The following is a 12760-nucleotide window of genomic DNA, read 5'->3' as shown; positions in this document are numbered from 1 at the left end:
ACCCAAATTCCTGGGGAATTGCTGAGCCTCCTCCACCACCTTTCCTGCTTCTCTTCACTGTTCAATTCCTGGATTTTTGTTAATTAGGAGGAGCTGGGGTTTGTTCCTGCTGCTGTTTGGAGGTAACAAACACGAGCTGGGCTGGGAGCAATCGTAAACAGGATGTGGTCAGTCCTGCACAGCCAGAACTGGGATGTTTTCCTTCTGTGGGTAGCACCAGCCTCATCCTGCTCCTTCCCCAGATTCCCCCTGGAGCTGTAGGGAAGCAGAGAATCCCAAAAAGTTTGGCTTGGAAGGACCTTAAAGCTCATCTGCTTCCACCACCTGCCGTGGGCAGGGACACCCCTGCCAGGAGTGGGAGTTTCTCTCAGGAATTTTGTTCCAGAGGCTCTGGAGGGACCTTTGGGGTCCTTTCAGTCAGTAGGTGGCACTCACAGGCAAAATAAACCTCCTTCAGCCCTGCTCTGCATCCTCCAGGCTGTGCTCAGGGAAGGGGGAAGAGCAGGAGGAGCTGCAGCAGGAGTTGGGGACTGGGATGGAGTCAGAAATCAGGAAAGCTTTTCCCTGGAAATCCAGAGGAAATTCCAGGTCCTGGTGGCTCAGGTTGTGCAAGGAGAAATGGGTTTGGAGAATTCCAAACCCTGCTGAGGGTTTGGAATTCTCCACATTTCCCTGTCCAGAGGTGGATCCAGCTGTTCTCCCCCTCCACATTTATCTACCAGACAGTGCAGGATGGCTCTGCTTTAGGTTTATTCTCTTCTCCCTTCAGTTTCTGAGCAGTCTTTACTGCCTGGATTATGTTTGGAGCTGCATTCCCTAAAATCCTCTCAGTGGTGCCCTGCAGGACTCTGGGATATTAATTCAGGAATCTCCCCCTGGAGATGCCCAGAGGACTCTCTCAAGTGTAGAAGCAGGAGAGCACAAGGTTCACCTTGCCCAGCTCAGCTCTCTGGGCTCAGGGCTGTGTTTTCCTCCTTCCCAGAGGTGCTCTCAGTGTTATCCCACTCCAGGCACTGTTTATCCACCAGTTAAATTCAGATTTTTTTCCCTGCTCGGTGCACAGGCTGATGTTTGTGTTGTTTTGCTGACAGACAAACACTGGAGGAGCCTTGAACTTTCAGCCACCTTGTTGTGGCTCCTCTGCCTCTGTCAGTTCCAAGCAAAACAGAAACCCTTTAGAATTCCACAAACTGTATATTTCAGGCAAGTTTTACGAGTTTCAAGCTGAACTGCAAAGAGCTTTGAAGTTTAAGAACGTCTATAAACAAATCTTTATTTTTTCAGGTTTAAATGGAACATGCAATAATTCTAGTGTACCAACATCAACTTCAGAAATGCCAGATTATTTATTGTAAGTATGTTTATCAGTTGCTTCATCACTTTGGGGTCGTGTTTCAGGCTGAGAAATCACAACGTGCTGGGGATTTTTGTTGGACTTTTTGTGTTATTTGATAGAACTTTGTTAGGTGGGTGTAAGGAAAAGAGTAAACCCAGCTCTGCAGATGAATAGTTGAGACTAAACTTGATATCAAAGCTGGTTTTTACCTCCTTGAGGAGTTCAAAGGTATCTCCTATAAACTGTTGAAGCACTTCAAGACACATTTCATACCTTAGAGGGGTTGGTGAGGATTAAACATCTCCACATTCCAGCTGGAAACCCTGAGAGGGAATAATCTGCTGGGGAAGGCAGGGCAAGGAAGGATTTGGGCTGGTTTGTTAATTCTTGCCCTCTTCAGAGCCAAGATCATCTCCATAAAGCAGTGAAATATTCTTTCCTGGGAGGCTCTAACCCCTGGGTTGTTTCTTGATTTTTTAATCAGATCCCCTCGGGGTTAATTAAACAAGCAAAGCCCAAAAATCCCTGTGAAGGAAGCCCAGAATCTGCATAAACCCAAACCTGTTCTGAACAAAGCTTTGGGGTGAGGGAAGAACTTGTAGCTGGGAGGGGGAAAAATTCTCAGTGCATGTCCCAGCCTTGGGGGTTGTTTCCATCAGAGCTGGTTTGGCTGTGCTGGGATTGCTGGGAGGGAAGGGATGGAGGAGGAGGAAGAGGAGGAGGAGGAGGAGGAGGAGGAGGAGGAGGAGGAAGCTCTAGGGCAGATAAAGGTTCCTGCTGTGGTTTCTGCTTTGCTGGATCAGCCATACAAACAACCCCTTCAAGGTGACATTTTTAGGGTTATTCCAAAGAATTTGTGTGGCTGGGGGTGGTTTTTTTCTCTCACTCACTGATCCCTCCCAGAATGGGATATTGCAGCTCCTTGGGCTCTCCCCAAAGAAACTGGGAGAGGTTTCTGAGCTCTGTGCTCTCACCCAGTGGGATCTGACTGCTTTGTGCCCAGCTCCTCAAATTCTGAGACCTGTCCCTGCTGTTTGATGCTCTTTATCCTGGTGGATGGTTTTTTATCACACCCCTGGCAAGGAATCAGTTCTGGAAGTTTGGAATTCATAAAAAGTTAAAGCACTGAAAGTTTCCCCTTAATTTGAGGCCTAAATCAGCTTTTCCATGTTCAGGCACCACCCTGGCCCTGCTGCAGCCAGAGCAGGGAGGCACATTTGAGCCAAAAGATGAGTTTTACCTTCAGAGAGGGCAGTAAAAATCAGCTTTAATGTCTTTTTGTTGAGCAGAATAACTTCCAAAAGGCCCCCAAAGCCACATCAGTTCAACCTGAGCTCAGGACACGTCAAGTGTCTCAAGAAGGTGCTGGAAATAGAATTGGTGGTGGGAAAAAAAAAAAACCAAAAAAACTGCATAAAGCTCCTCACCGTGGTTTTCTTGTCATGCTCTTGCCACATAATCACCCTGCCAGCGTTTTGCAACGATGGCTCAATGCTTTTTGTGTTCCTTTAAAGACTCTTAACACTGCAAGCATCATATTCCTGCTGTTCCAATGCCTGGCACAGATGCAGAACTCCATGTTCTGCGGGCCAGCAGGAGTCAGAGAAGCTGTAGCAGCACTATCTGAGTGTCCTCCTCCACCCCCAGCTGCTCCAGGCTTGGCTGTACCTGCCCATCCCACCCTATCTGGCAGAGATAGGAAGTTTTGGGAGCAAACATTGTTTGTTTTACAGGAGGTCAAGGCAACAATCCCCGGTGGTTGCCTCCATAATTTGCTACTTTAGTGCAAGTCAGGAGGAGAGGAAAAGGCCTCAAGCTGCACCAGGGGAGCTTTGGGTGGGATATTAGGGAGAATTTCTTCACTGGGAGAGGGAATCACCATCCCTGAGGGGTTTAAGCCATGGGGATGTGGCACTTGGGGACGTGGTTTAGTGGTGGCCTTGGCAGTGCTGGGGTTTGATCTTGGAGGGCTTTTCCAGCTGTAACCTCAGAGTGGTTTGGGCTGGACAGACACCTTCCCCTATCCCAGGGTGCTCCAGACACTTCCAGGGATGAGGTAACCACAGCTTCTCTGGGAATTCCATCCCAGACCCTTCACAGTGAAGAATTCATTCCCAAAAACCCCATTTGGATGCTCCTGTGATCCTCAGTTATCCACGCTTTTGTTTCCAGGCTCATCCCCACTGCAGCAACCCAGAGAGAATCCCCCTCAAAACCAATCCCTTCCTCAAAACCCATTGACCTCAAAACCCATTCCTTCCCAAAACCCCATTTAGATGATCCTGTGCTCCTCAGTTATCCATGGTTTTGTTTCCAGGCTCATCCCCCCACACTCGGCACCACCACAACCCAGAGAGAATCCCCCAAAACCAATCTATCCCTAAAACCAATCCCCTCCTAAAACAAATTCCCCCCAAACCAATCCTCTCCTCAAAACCCATTCCTTCCAAAACCCATTTAGATGATCTTGTGATCCTCAATTATCCATGGTTTTATTTCCAGGTTCATCCCCCACGCTCGGCACCGCCGCAACCCAGAGAGAATCCCCCAAAACCAATCTATCCCTAAAACCAATCCCCCCCAAACCAATCCCCACCTAAAACCAGTTCCCTCCTCCAAGCCCATTGACCAGAGCCTTTTCCCCTGCAGAAAATACGCAGCCATTTCCTCCTCGGAGCAGCGTCAGAGCTACAAGAACGACTTCAACGCGGAGTACAACGAGTACCGGGACCTGCACGCCCGGATAGAGCGGATAACCCGACGGTTCACCCAGCTGGATGCCAAGCTGAAGCAGCTTCTGCAGGGCTCGGAGGAATACAAGGTAGAAAGAGAGCTGAGAGAGCTCCCTGAGCACGTGGCAGAGTGCAGGGCTCTGATCCTGCTCTCCTTGGGCTGGGTCGGTGTCTGAATTCCAGCCTCGGAGCTGCTGGGGAACGTGCACACAGCTGACAGCTTTGGGGAATGCTCCTAACCCAGCTCTGTGCTGCTCCTTTTTCAGGCTGGAGCCACATCATGGGACTTGTTGACAAGGAAAGGCCTCAGTGAGACAATTGGTGTCCTTAGCCAAAAGCTGCTGGAAGCTATTAGTGTATCCCAGCCAGAAAAACTCATATTTGCACATATGGGAGCGTATCAGGGCTGGAAGGGGAGTTAGCACGGGGTCATCTGTTCCTCTGCAATCTTTGATCTTAATAATGCAGCATTATTGGGCTTGTCAGAGTGATTTTTAAAGAGTTTTAGCTATTCATTAGCTTGAAGAAGTGAGTCTCGTCGAGGATAATAAACAGATTTTTACAGAGCACCTATTGTGCTGAGCACAGCTTCCTCCCTCAAACCTCCTGCCCTTCTCCTTGCAAAATTCCTCACTGGATTATTTTCAGATCTTGGTGGTGGGGAAAAAAAGATCAGTTAGGGCTTTGGAAATGTGAATTATCCTGGAATCCAGGTGCTTGTCACAGGTGAGGAGTGGGGCTTCACCCTTCTGTGTCAGCTCCAGGATATCCATGGAATCAGAGCTGGTTTGGATCTGCCCAGGGAAGCCATGGAGGGAGCAGATTTTGGTTGGGATTTGGAGGAATTGTGTACATTGAGCCATCACTAAATACCTACTGCAGAACTGAAAATAATGCCCTATTTTTTCCTCTCTTTTTTTAATTTTAGACCATCCACGATCAAATTTTACAGGAATACCGGAAAATTAAAAAGGTAAGGGAATGTCCTTGGCCACAGAAGGCTTTTGGGTGGTGCCCCTGGTGTGACTGAAAGAGATGGGCCCTTGCCAAGAGCAAACCCAGGCTCTGAGGCAATTCCAGCAGATCTTTGTTCAGCTCCAGCCCGTCCCTAAAAGCAGCTCAGAAAGGGTTTGGGGGGAGCTGGGAGTGCCCCTGGGTCCTGGGGATCGCTGAGCCGTGGCCCTGGCACAATGGCTGTGTTCACTCAGGGCCTTTATCTCTCCAGGGAAGGAACAGTTTGTGTTTCAGATGCTGGGATCAGGCTCTGGAGCTCTGTCCCCAGATTTTTTTGGAGTTTGGGGCACATAAAATTTCAGGATTTTTATGCAAAGCATCCACACGCCAGTGGGGATTTGTTGTTTTTTTGGTTTATTTTTCTTTTTGAATAAGTGAATATGGTCCTGAGCCTTGTTGTCCTGAGGGATTTAGGAGCTCTTTGAAGATATTCCCTGCCTGTTGGAAGTTCATCTTTGTTCCAGAGCCTCTGTTGGGAGCCCAGTTAGGCTGAGCCTAACTCAGGTGTGCTCCTTCCCTGCGAGGAGGCTCCTGGAGCTGGATAATGCTGAAAAGGGATTTTATTCTTGGCTGGCTTTGATCAGAACAGGACTGTTTTCAAGAGAGATCTAAAAAAGCTCCTTGCCATGGTTTTAAGCTGAAAGAGGGGGGAGGTTTAGGTGGGATATTAGGAAATTCTTCCCTGGGAGGGATTGGGATGGAATTCCCAGAGAAGCTGTGGCTGCCCCTGGATCCCTGGAAGGGTCAGATGGGGCTTGGGTGTCCCTGCCCGTGGGATGAGATGATCTTTGCATTCCCTCCATCCCAAACCATCCCACAATCTCCTCTGTGATGTCTCTTAGCTTTGATTTCTCCAAAACCTTTCCCACCTCTGCACTTCCTTTTTTTTTTCATTTTATTTTGCAGACAAACCCCAACTACAGCCAAGAGAAGAACCGCTGCGAATACCTCCACAACAAACTGGCCCACATCAAAAAACTGATAGCAGAGTATGACCAGCAGCAGTTTTAGCTGCCACTCACTCACCCCTGGACTGGGTAGGGCAAACCAAAATCCAGTCAGCCTGGACGTTACGTTCCCTTTTGTACACCCAAAATCCCTTTCAGAGACGAGCATTAATTCCTCGCGGTTGAAGAACTTGGGGATGACTTTAAGATGCCAGATCTGTCATGTCCACATCCAGCACGCTCCTCCCGAGTTTTTAAAGCCTCTCTGAATGTTGGAATGTAACAAATGGATAACAAAAACAAACAAAAAAAACAAACAAACAAAAAATTCTGCTTATTTGAAGCCAGCGTTTGACACTTAAGGGAAAACTTGCCTAAAGTGACCGAAGCTCCCAAAGGTTAAGAATCTGTAGTTTTCATGGATTAAAAGTTTGGCATGAAGTTGTAATTCCCCAGCTCCACCTGGGTTACAAATTGTCCTACAAATGGTGAGGAACTGGAATTGCTGCTAGGACTGTTTTGGAATGAGAGCTGTCTGCTCCCGGCTCCGCGGAAATACACCACGTTCCCTGAGCTCTCCTTGTCTGGCCCTGCTTTGTCATTGGCATCCTGGGCGTGGGAGGGGGTGGTGGCAGCACAGGGGGTCCCCTGGGGCTCAGCACCTTGGCCAGGGCAGAGGTGGATCCCAAAAAACAAAACAAATCCAACCCCCTTTTCCCCTTTTTTGATCGGCTTTGTGCGTTTGGGTGCAAACCTCCTGCCCAGTCTGCCCAGTTCACCTCCAGCCACCAGTGCTGGGAAGTTGGAGACCTGTCTGGCTTTGACTTTTCTAATTTTCTACCAAGGCAGCCAATTTTATTAATTGCTAATGAGACTATGGTCTATTTTTGTATCAAAGAAAAAAAGCATCTTTTTTTTCTAAAACTGTGCCTCCCTTTTCCTTTTAGGCCAAGTGCTTGGGACCCTTTCCTTGCAGTATTACTCAAACTGACCCAAGAGTCACCCAGAGGAGTGACTTTAGGAGGGGTTGGGGGTGCTCTGCTTTCTCCTGGGGTATTTTTTTTTGTGTGTCTGTGTGTGTGTGTCTTTGCAAGGCAGCAGCAAATCCTTGTGAGAGCAGTAAGGTGCTGTTTTCCCACGCGGATCCCTTCCACTGGCGTGCTTTTATCTCAGCCAGCTTCTCCCTGCTTCCTGATTTTTTTATTTAATTCTTTACTTTGGATTGAAGGGAACGTTTCAGAGTATGGCCAGGGTGTGAGAAACACTCCAAAAAGCACAAAGGTGTCCTTTAACTCTGCTGTTCCTTTCTTTCTCTCCCCTCTCCCCTTTTTAATCCTGCCAGCCTGTGGGATTTGACTTCTCCCCGCTTCCGTTTATCTCAAAGTAAAGGATTCCTTCCCTGTGGAGTCTCCTTCCCTTGGAGGTGGCACTGAAGAGCCTTTCACCCTCTGAAGGAGAGGAATGGCAGAGTTAAGGAGGGAAACACTTCTTACAACAAGGAGTTATTTTGAGTTGTTTGTTTTGGGTTTTTTTTTTTCCCCCCTTGCCCCAAACAAAACGTGGGTCCATCTGCTGTATTAAAAAATAGGAGATAAAATTGCTAATTATTATATTATTATTTCACACAGCCAGGGCTAATTATTATTAATATTATTATTATTATATTTCATTGTTGTCACCCAGCCAGGGCCACTGCTTTTGCTTTGTCACTTTATTCTGAGGTCTCTCCCTGCGCGTCCTCGGCAGGGCTTTGCCATCCCCTTCTCCAAGGGAGAGGTGACAGCCAGAGGGACACGGTGGCCCTTGGAATGCCACCAGTCTTCCACTGGCCCTGGAGAAGGGGGGTGGGAAGAGCTGCTCTGCCCAAGGAGCGCAGGGGGAGCACCCCAGAACCCCCCCAGGGCATTCCTGCTGGGAATCTGGGGGGTCAGGAATGCTTTGCTCCCATCCCTTCCTCCCCACATCCAAGCTGGAGGTCAGGGAGTGTTGGGGCAGCACCACCTGCCTCTGGTGCTCCTGGAAAACTCTGGGAATGCTGGAGGTGAGGAGCTTTGTCTGGGAATCTCGGAGCTCCGGGGATCCCAGCTGGGAATTCCGGCCAGGGGCGGGGGAGCCCAGGGTGGGTCTGGGAGGGGGATGAAGAACCCCTGGCACATCCCAAATCCTCAGCAAATCCCTAAAAACCCCGCTCTGGGATTGTCACTGCACCGCCAGCCCTGCCCCAGGCCGGATTTTGGGGTGGAAAAGGGGAATTTCCCCAGTGCTGGGGCTCGGGGGGGGCTTCGTTCCCACTGCGGAGGAGGCAGAACTCGGGATGGCAGAAGAGGCAGCAGCTCCAAACCCAGGATGAGTAAATTCTTCCGTGGAAACACTTCTCCTGATCCTTCATATTTTGAAAGGAGGGTTGGTTTTTGGGTTTTTTTGGTTTTTGCTTTTTTTTTTTTTTTTTTTTTTTGTGTTGTTGTTGTTGCTCGGGATGGGGGGGATAGAGACGGATCTCAATCTTTATACATCTGCTATAAGATATTTTTGCAAACAGAGTTGTATACAAAGATGTATTGTGTACATTTACATGTATATTCTGGAACTTCTAAAAAAAAATTTGAATATTAAAAAAAAAAAAAAACTGAAAATATTTAATTAATTATCCAAACTGTGAGACCCAATTAGCATCCACCAACTTCCTGCTTCACTTTTCTTTTGGACTGTGTTAAAGAATTGTAGTCGAATCTGCCTTTTTTTTTTCTTTTTCTTTTTTTTTTTTTTTTTTAGCGACAACGAAGCTTAGGCAAATTTTTGTGCTTTTTGGGTTAATAGCAACCAGTTCTAGGTGATTTAAGTATGATCTTAACTTATTGATACTGTGTTTTACTTTGTAATATTGTACTGTGGATAAAAACTATATTGAGCCATGGAGTTGGAGTTTACAAAAGAGCTTTTCACTTTGCCAAAATGTTACAATTTCAAGGCAGCATAGTCTTCAGCTTTCCTAATCTTTTTTCTTAAGAGCTAGTGTCCTTTTTTTGTACACTAAAAAAGCTGAATGCTGATTTTGCAACATATAATAAATTCACTGTATTGGAAAACAAGCAGACAATAAGGTTGTGGATTTCTTTTCAGTGCTTCTCCCTGCAAGGAAACTCAAAAGGGAAAGGTGATAAATGGCTGGCGTGGAGCTTGGAAGCAGGAAACGGGAAGGAACCGGGTCACTCGAGTGAGCTCGAGTGTCAGAGCAGGGAGTAGGTAAGAAAGAGGAGAGGGAAGAGGAGCTTGGAGCGAGCCAGCTCCTTGGAGCGCTGCGCTGGGAGCAGCCTCCAGCCCTGGCACGAGCTGGGGGCTTCCCACTGCAGCACCCTCGGGGCTTTTGGAGGAAAAGCTGCTTCGGAGGAGGCTCTGGATGCTGCTGGGGTCAGCCTGGAGGGGCCGCGGCCCTGGAGGCTCAGGGATGCTCGGGATGCTCATCCCGGGGGTGCTGCTGGAGCAGAAGGTGGGAGCAGCCTGGCACGGACCCTGCCGGAGCTCCCACCTCCTCGCACCTGGCTGAATCATCCCAAAAAACCTCGACGTGCAAACGGCACCTGGGCTGTGTCAGGAGTGTCCCTCGCCTCGCTGTCACCGTGGGGTGCTCCGGCCCTGCCTTCAGCAGCATCCCTGGGGCTGGATGGAGCAAGCACAATAAAACCAAGGATGAAACTGCTCAGGAGTGAGTGCGGTGGCTTTGGGATGGCTGCTGTGTGGGTGCTGCCTCCCTTCTGGAGCAGAGCGTGAGCAGCACAAACTCGGGGCTGGAGGCCACAGGTGCTGGCCCTGCATCCCTGAGTCCATAACGTGTCCCCTTGGGTTTAGTGCTGCGTTCGGGATTGTCCCTCCAAAGCAGCGCGCCGTGGAGAAGGTGACAATCACCCCAGGGGTCAAATTACATTTTACAGAGTCGTGGTTTATTTGTTAAAAGGTGTCCTTGTCCTTGCAGCTGACACGGCAGCACCCGCTCGAGGAGACACCGTGGGACTCGGCCGCGGAGCAAGAGCTGAGCCCGGGCTCTTGCAAATCCCCAAATCCTCCAGTTTTAGTTTCAGATGTGGCTTGTGAGCCGAGTTCTGCACCCCAGGCCCCCTTCACCCCCTGTGAGCTTCCCCCGGCTCCAGGGCCGGCTCCTGCCCCGCGGGGCCGCTCGCACAGGAAGGGTCCCCATCCCCTCCCAGCTTTCCTGGGGAATTCCTCCCAACCGCTGGCAGCTCCGGCGCTGCCCGGGGTCACGCATTGAGCTCATTAACTCGGAGCTGCCCCAGTGGAAATTTACTGGCTGCGTTTGCTGTGCCAGAGCCAGCCGGGCTCCTGCCGCCGCCGCCTCCTTATCGGCACCGCCGGGAGCCGGGAGCGCCGCACCGGGAGCATCCCCGCGCTCCGCGTCCTCCCGGGTGGCGAAACCCAGCCGGCTGCAGGCTCGGGAGGAGCCCTGCGCTCTGATAATTCACTGATAACTCAGGTCACGCTTGGGAAAAGTCACTTTGCATCGCATCTTGCACAAACTGCCCCTAATCTGGGGTCACGCAGGTGTGGGAAGGCCCTGGCCAGGTTTTAGGGGTGCTGGAAACCGATGACAGCACTGTGGGTTTTTTTCCCCGTGTGTTTTTTTTTTCCTCGTGGTTTTTTTCCCCTGTGGATTTTTTCCCCGTGGGTTTTTTCCCTGGGCACCTTTCAGTGCTCGTGGCTCTTTTACAGGAGGAAGCTCATTAGAATAATTTGTCCTCGCCACGGTCCGATGGCGCTGGTCCCTCTCCCAGAGCAGCCTCTGCACCTCCAGCGCCGGGCACGACCCCCAAAATCACCCCCTGCTCCCCCCCTTGCAGGCGTGGGCCCGACCTTGGGCACGCAGCGCCGGGAGGGCGATGGCACAGGGAGAGGGAGGAGGATGAGGAGCTGCCAGCAGGGATATAATGAAGGGCCAGGGCTTGGGATTGTGTTACACGAGGGGAAAAAACCCAACTGTGGAGGAAGGAAAACGTGGCAAGGGAACGCTGAGGCTGCTGCGAGGCACAAATCCGGGCTTGGCGGGGTCGGCCTCGACCTGCTGGGGGGGGGACAAGAGGCAGGACCCCCCAACCGAGCCCGTCCAGCTCTTCCAGCATCTCCGCCCGCTGCAGGAGCAGCCCCTGAACCTGCTTAGAATGAAGTTTGGGAGCCCCCGGGGGGGGCTGCGTGGCCTGGATATCCATCCCGGGGCTGGGGCGGGGGGTCCGCTGGGAGCGGGGGGTGGGCTCCATTGCTGGGGGAGCGGGGCCGGTCGCTATGGCTCCGCTGCGGCTCCGCTGGCCCCCGGCCAGCCCCCGGCAGCTGGGGAGCGAAGGCACTGGGCGGCCGGCCCGGGCTCCCGGCCCATGGACGCGTTGGGCGAGCGGGAACAAGGGAGCCCCGCTCATGCGGTGCCGAGCGTGGGAGGAGTGGGAAGGGAGTGGGGGAAGGAACAATGGTGGGAGTTATGGGAGGGGGGCGAAAAAAAAAAAAAAAAGTAAAAAAATAAGGGGAAAAAAAAAAAAAAAAAAAAGAGGAAAGCTGTGGAAAAATACCAGTTCTGGGCCCCTGGCAGCGCTGCCCGGACCCTCCCCGCCCCAGGATTATTGTACAAAGAAATGTTATTTTTGTTTCAATAATTTGCTGAGGCACTGGCATTCCAGCGCGGGGCTCGTTTTGTCCTCCAGCCCGGCACCAAGGGATCATTGTTCCTCCATGGCCAAGGGGCCGGACGCGGCCCCCCGGCACCGCCGTGCCCTCCACCGCCGCCTCTCCCCGCGGCCGCCCGGCCGCAGGTGCCCTCCGGGGTCGGTCCCGGTGGGTCCCGTCCCGCTGCGTGCCGGAGGGTGGGTGGCGATGGCAGCGAGCCCCGAGGAGCGGGGTGGGTGGCGGAGGAGGGCAGAGCTGTCCTCGCCGTGTCTGCGGGGAGCGAGGGTGGGGAGGGGGCCGGGGCGTTGCTGCGGCTCCGGGGGCCCCTTTGAAGCGGGGCGGGCCATTGAAAGGCAGCGGGACCCCGGGGGCCGCCCGGGGGGGGGGCGGCCACGACCCCTTTCTCTGCGCCGGCCCCGGGCGCTCCCCGGGCCCACGCGGGGGGTGCGGCCTCACACGGGGGTCGGTGCCCCCCGGCAGCGCCCGCGGAGAGCCGGGGTGGGCGCTGCGGGCGGAGGGGGCTCCGCGGAGAGTCCGCCCTGCGGGCTCCGGGCTGCCAGGGCTCCACCGGTCCGGTCCGGGGGCTCCAGCCAGCCCTGACTTTTTGGGGTGCCCGCGCCGGGGGCTCCGGGGTGCCGTGATTTTTGGGTGCCCACACCGGGGGCAGCAGCGGGATAACAGGGGCTGAGGGGTGCCGGGATGCCCCTGTCGGGGGCAGCGAGGTGCCGGTGCCGGGCTGGCAGCTCCGTCGGAGCGGCGCCGTGGGAAGGCGCCCGCGGGTCCCGGGCGCAGGAAGCCGCCGGCCCGGGGCTGTCAATGGCCGGAAGGCGGCGGCGGGACCCCCGGTCCTGGCCCGGGACGGGCCCAGGCGACACTTCCCCTTCCCGGGTCAGCGGCCGCTTCCCCCTCCCGCCCGTCACCTCCCGCCGCCCCCCCGGTACGAGCGGCCGGCGTGGTCCGGGGAGCCCCGCACGTGCCCCGGGACCGGGGGTCGGGGGGGTCCGGGGGTCCGGGGCTGCCGGTGCCGGTGGGCACGTGCGGGGGGGGCGGGGCCGGGCGGGGGCGGGGCC

The 12760-nt window shown here is 53.1% G+C and overlaps 1 protein-coding gene across 2 annotated transcripts in view; it reads left to right on the top strand.

Annotated features, from left to right (window-relative positions):
• Window positions 1-6602, top strand: part of ELL (elongation factor for RNA polymerase II) — a 50649-nt gene extending 44047 nt beyond the window's left edge. For both annotated transcript variants that reach the window (XM_050985948.1, XM_050985950.1), the window contains exons 9-12: window positions 1285-1351; window positions 3986-4157; window positions 4997-5041; window positions 5989-6602. In XM_050985948.1, coding sequence (XP_050841905.1) covers window positions 1285-1351; window positions 3986-4157; window positions 4997-5041; window positions 5989-6093 — 389 coding nt within the window. In that variant the 3' untranslated portion in view covers window positions 6094-6602. The remainder of the gene's footprint in view (window positions 1-1284; window positions 1352-3985; window positions 4158-4996; window positions 5042-5988) is intronic.
• The last annotated feature ends 6158 nt before the right edge of the window (window positions 6603-12760 follow it).

The sequence above is a fragment of the Serinus canaria genome, chromosome 28, assembly GCF_022539315.1.
Source record: "Serinus canaria isolate serCan28SL12 chromosome 28, serCan2020, whole genome shotgun sequence".
Lineage (NCBI taxonomy): Eukaryota > Metazoa > Chordata > Aves > Passeriformes > Fringillidae > Serinus > Serinus canaria.
This window is presented reverse-complemented; position numbering and strand designations above follow the sequence as displayed.